The sequence below is a fragment of the Hibiscus syriacus genome, unplaced genomic scaffold, assembly GCF_006381635.1.
Source record: "Hibiscus syriacus cultivar Baekdansim isolate YM2019G1 unplaced genomic scaffold, ASM638163v2 tig00110384_pilon, whole genome shotgun sequence".
In the NCBI taxonomy this organism is placed as follows: domain Eukaryota; kingdom Viridiplantae; phylum Streptophyta; class Magnoliopsida; order Malvales; family Malvaceae; genus Hibiscus; species Hibiscus syriacus.
In genome coordinates this window covers 5,643,557-5,649,168 of record NW_024062715.1, presented here as the reverse complement: position 1 = coordinate 5,649,168, position 5,612 = coordinate 5,643,557, and the positions used below count along the sequence as shown (strand labels likewise).

Sequence of the window (5,612 nt, the reverse complement as noted above, 5' to 3'; positions counted from 1 at the left end):
TTATTTTCTATCCAATCAGAAGTGACATATGTCATCATTTGATTGGATAAAAAATTTATTTAATTAAATAAAATAAAAATATTTAAAAAATCCTCAAATTAGGTGGTGTCACATGTCACATCCTCATTAAAGGGTTGATTTATTGAATTAAATTTAAATTAGGACCAAATTGATAGAATGTATAAATATTATGGAATAAATATATAATTATACATATTTTATTAACTCCCACGTCAACATTAAAAAATCGGTGGTAAAAGTAAAAGGGTTGAATAATTGAGTGGTTAATGTTATAATTTACCCTAAATATATGGGTGGGATGTTTGGGGTTAAGCCCCGTTGTTTAGGCTCATTATTGGTAGCGTTTTAGTGGGCTTAAGCCTCAAGTCAAAGAGACGGTTGGGGTTGAGATTAGAGAACCGGCAAAATGGCCGCGTTGCGTTTCAACAAAAACCAATCAAAGAAGAGTCACCCGTCCGATAAAAACGAATACACGTGGAATACTCACGTAGATTGGCGCTACTTCCTTTATGATAGACAGTGCTTTGGTCGTTAAAAGATCTCTCTATGGTTCCTCCTTCCTCGATTCTTTTCCTTTGGATTTAATTCTCAGATAAAAAAAAAAGGAAGAAGAAGGGAGAAACAGTTATTCAATGGCGTGGTAATGGAAGCGCCCGACGCCGGACTACGGCGAGCTTTGGTGTTGGCGTTTTTCGTAGCTGGAATTTGGTCCGCCTATATTTACCAAGGCGTTCTTCAGGAAACTCTGTACGTTTTATTTTTGAAATTGTAATATTCATTTTTTTTATCAAATTATTTTCTCTTTTTTTTATCGGACGTGTCTGGACGTTTCCGATTAACTGTTGTTGATTACCATTTTTAAATATACAGCAAATTATTCGAAATCTCTTAGTTAATTTGGAAGTCGATGTAGATGCAAATATAGAAACGAGGAAAAAAAGGATCTTAGTGAATATTTTACTATTCTGAATCTTTGCGTTGGATTAGAATAATTTGTAGTGATTCCCTTCCATTTCATTTTAACTGAATCTGTTCATTTTTATGGCAACAGTTTTTTTCTTAGTCCTTTTTTTTAACTGATTCTCCGTTGGGATTTTGAAAATTTTACTTGAATGCAGTTCGAACGTTAAAATGAACATGGGTGGCTAATTGGTTTGTGAAATATTATTGTAGCTTTTCTATGAACATATTGTAGTAATTGTTTCATGCTCACATTTTCATCCTTTTTCCTTTCTTTTATAGATCCACCAAGAGATTTGGCCTTGATGGGAAGAGGTTTGAGCATCTTGCGTTCCTTAACTTGGCTCAAAATGTGATCTGTTTAGTTTGGTCATACATAAGTAAGTTTGGCCATCCAGTGTACTTCCGCATTTTTATAAAATTGGTTTTTTGTGTACCATGGACTGGTGAGGAGTAGAGATGATAATCTGTTTGTTCTTGTGCCTTGTATACAGTGATCAAGCTTTGGTCTAGTAGTAGCAGAGGTGGTGCACCATGGTGGATTTATTGGAGTGCTGGAATCACCAATACAGTTGGTCCAGCCATGGGAATTGAATCATTGAAATACATCAGTTACCCTGCTCAGGCATGGTCATAGATTCTCCATACCTTTTAGATGTTTTCTCGTTTTATCTCTCATGTTTTTGTGTTACTCTAGGTATTGATATGCAATCATAATCCACATTCCAAAACCAAATGTTTTTTTTCCTGGATAGCGATGGGGCTTTAGTCCTTGACTCCTTGTTATTATGGTCACTGTTGGTTTCCTCTTGGACAGCTAAATTGATTGGTTTTACCTTTGAATATTTGATACTGTTCGTCTTACATGCAGATGCTGGCAAAATCCTCAAAAATGATTCTAGGTAAGATATACACTACTTTCTGTAAACTATTTTTTTTTCATGATTCTTCATTGATTAGTAAATTGATGGTATCATGCAAAGCATTAATAACTTTGTATTGGTAATTTACAAGGTATTGCCACTTATTCCTAAATTTACTTTGTTACTACCTGTGAACCTCCAACTGCGCGAACCTTTCAGCTAGGTGAATTTTTATACATGCGAAGCACATCCCACGAGCGACAAAACAGCAACCAACGTGACGAGCACCTATGAATCCCCCCCCCGCCCCGAGCACATCCTGCATACGATCACCAACGGCCACGTGTCAATACACGTGTTCTCATTTTATGATTAACCGGTCTAGACCATCACTTCCTAAGGCGTCCAATCAACACCAATGCCATGACAACTCCAAAACGCCACCTGTTCAGAACATTATAAATGGCCATTAGAGAAGGCACGTACAATCTTCCTCACCCAAAAATTAAAACAACTTCATCAAAACCTCCAGAACCACCAGCAAAATTACGAACCTACAACATTCTACGGTTGTTGTTTATCTTACCGGTCAACCTGCTTTAGGTTAAAGAAACATGTATCATGAGGTTTCTAAATGATCTAATAACGTATTTTTCCGTTATGCAGTCATGCTGATGGGTACTCTAGTTTATGGTATTCAATACTCTTTGCCCGAGTATATCTGCACATTCCTTGTGGCTGGAGGAGTATCTATGTTTGCACGTATGAAGGTGAGAAATGTGCTATTTGTTAGACTCTGAAATAACAATGTCACTTTTTTTAGATGTAATTGACATCTTGCTCCTTCACAAGGCATTTTGATGACTAAATATCTTTAGATGAAATCTGAGTTCCAAGTCATAGGCTTTGCTCATAATACGTATGCTTTGATCTAATTCCAGACAAGCTCAAAAACAATTAGCAAGTTGGCACATCCGAATTCACCCCTTGGATTCGCGCTCTGTTTCTTGAACCTTGCATTTGATGGCTTTACTAACGCCACTCAGGATTCAATAAATACAAGGTATGTTTGCCGAAAACCTTTTTCCCACTTTAGCTTCGGTGCTTTTCTATTTTGTTACACTTAATATGCATTGCTGCTTTATCCTTAGGATGGTGATTTGACTTGAGCCAGAGGAGTTTTGACCTGATTTGATTGATATTTTTTAAAATATTAGATTCAGATTGAGTTTTTCTGAAAGATGGGATCGGGTCAGGTCTAGGGTGAAACTGGGTATGACTCGATATAATATTATACCTATCTCTTGTATATTTAGAAATAATTACAAATTACAGTAATACTAATTTCTATACTATTTTTTCAATCGAGTCATTATTTTACCTTATGATACACACACATATATATATGGTCTCGGGTCAGATTGGGTGCTGATTTTCACGAAAAATCAGATCAAGATTCAGTTTGGGTGAAACCCTACTAACTCGGGTAGGGTGCGGATGGAAGTATTTACTTTTCGGGTTAGATTCAGTTGGATCAAAAGCCTTACCTATTATGATTATCTCTGTTTATCTCCCACTCACCCTTTTTTTTCATTTGTTTGTCAAGTGAATAAGTTTTTCCAAGTAAATTTAAGAGCAAAAACTCTTTACTGTTTTTCCAAAGGAGAACTTTGGTTCATTCTTCCTCCCCCCTCCCCCTGCTTAGGTATCCGAAGACAAGTGCTTGGGATGTAATGTTGGGAATGAACTTATGGAGTGCAATATACAACATGATCTACATGTTTGGTTGGCCACAAGCTAGTGGCTTCGAGGCAGTCCAATTCTTCAAGCTGCATCCAGAAGCAGCTTGGGATATTTTGCTGTATTGCCTCTGTGGAGCCATCGGCCAGAATTTCATTTTCTTGACCATAAGTCGATTCGGATCCTTGGTGAACACCACTATTACCACAACGCGCAAATTCGTCAGCATTGTGGTGTCTTCTCTGATGAGTGGCAATCCACTGTCCACAAAGCAATGGGGTTGTGTACTCATGGTTTTCTCAGGTTTGTGTTACCAAATCTACCTTCAGTGGAGGGATTCACAGGACCTGCAGAAGAAGAGAAAGGCCTGAACGATGTTTACATTAACCCTTTTTATGTCCCCCCGATCATTTTTTATATATCTTTTACTGCCCCACGAAATAATATCATTGCAGCCTAAGGTTCAATGATCCCAAAATTATAAAACAAAACTTAGGATTCTCAACTGCATATATCTCATTTGAGAAAACAGACATTAATTGTTTCTGAAGGTTGGAAGTTCTTAATGGCTTGTAGGAGTACTATTTCCCCCCCTTATGTCTTAGGGTATAAGTTAATAATGAATTAATTTCAGTTGCTGTAACTCTACAACGGCACAATTTTCAAAGATATTTGTTTTTCAATCACTTCGTATGGACACTTTTATCCTATACGTCTTATCTTGCGGGCATAAATATGAATGTATAATTCAATGTGTCATTATTACAAATGTCCATTATGCGTCTGCTATCCCACTGTTGATTAGAGTATGCATTTTTTTTCAATATAATAATGGGCAATTTGCCCATTCTACATAAAGGTACACATACCAGCAAAGAATGGGGGAAAAGAATGAATGAATTTAGATAAAACACGTGTGTTTTCACTTTGTTAATGCCATTTTGGTCCTCAACCAAAATGAAAACCAGATGACTTGAAGGAACTCGATAAATCAGGCAACCTAAGAGTTGCGGTAATCCCTGCAGCCAGGGTACATAAGGAAGCCAAAATGAAGGCTGGTATGTTTCCTCCACCAAATAGAGCATCCCACAGACCGGCACCAAGTGATACAATCATCTAAAGAAATCAAGAGTTCGTTAAAAGTCAACTCTAACTGAATTGATAAAGCACAAAAGATACCATTTTCTCATTCAGTTTTAACACTTTAAATCAACATTTTGTTTTAGATGCCCAAAAGGTAACTAAAACATGAACTTCTAGAAATGCAAGGCATCCCAAGTGATATTTGGGGCTAAAATAGGTAGACCCTTGAGCTATGAAAGGAAAAACTAACTTATGTGGCAGTAAGAAGCATTCTGAAATAATATAAAATGACAAGTTAAAAATCACATTGTATAAAATTTTGTACCTGTGGAATAACAATTGCAAGGTTTCAAAACTCCAATTGCCAATCCTGCATAAACATATAAATTGTTACAGTTTTCCATATTCGGCAACCATATAAAGCAGAAGCACATGCCACAGAAGATGATTGAGATATAAACCTGGGCAGCCGCCAGATTCAGCATTAACTCTGCTGTAACGGAGAATGGAACACTAAGGGTGCGTTTGATTCATGGATTGTAAAATTATCAGTGAGAATAAAAGATTACCAGAGAATAAGATTACTGAAAATGTTGTATTTTGTGTTTGGCTGGTTTAACAGGAATGTGAAATAACCGTGTTTGGTTAAATGAATAAAAGATTATTGGAATGTATATTTGACCAAATTGTCCTTATTATATATTTGTTTTTTAACAAGTTGAAAAATATTTATATATTTTCTTTAAAAAATTTAAATTCATAAAATTTATATAATTTGTTTTACAAAATTAAAAATATTAAAAGGTTTAATGAAAGGGTAAAATTTTATTTTAACCCCTCAACTTCATATAAAATTTTAAGTATAGATTTTTTTATAAATCTAAAATAGTTTAAGGATAAATTTATAATTTAACCTTCGTAGAATTTTTATTATTCAATGACAGA

The 5,612-nt window shown here is 35.6% G+C and overlaps 1 protein-coding gene and 1 long non-coding RNA gene across 2 annotated transcripts; one reads left to right on the top strand and one right to left on the bottom strand.

Moving 5' to 3' along the window:
* The first annotated feature begins 566 nt into the window (after positions 1-566).
* LOC120122117 (UDP-galactose/UDP-glucose transporter 3-like) lies at positions 567-4,115 on the top strand. The gene is made up of 7 exons (XM_039141353.1): positions 567-768; positions 1,264-1,361; positions 1,476-1,606; positions 1,853-1,883; positions 2,511-2,614; positions 2,786-2,907; positions 3,550-4,115. Exons 1-7 carry the CDS (start codon positions 665-667, stop codon positions 3,953-3,955), a joined length of 996 nt encoding a protein of 331 aa, XP_038997284.1. The 5' UTR covers positions 567-664; the 3' UTR covers positions 3,956-4,115.
* Positions 4,116-4,503: 388 nt separating this feature from the next.
* LOC120122190 lies at positions 4,504-5,192 on the bottom strand. Its single transcript, XR_005516053.1, has 3 exons — positions 5,129-5,192; positions 4,993-5,037; positions 4,504-4,700 (listed from the first exon to the last, which is right to left on the bottom strand). It is a non-coding gene; the product is annotated as an uncharacterized LOC120122190 (long non-coding RNA).
* Between the last annotated feature and the right edge of the window lie 420 nt (positions 5,193-5,612).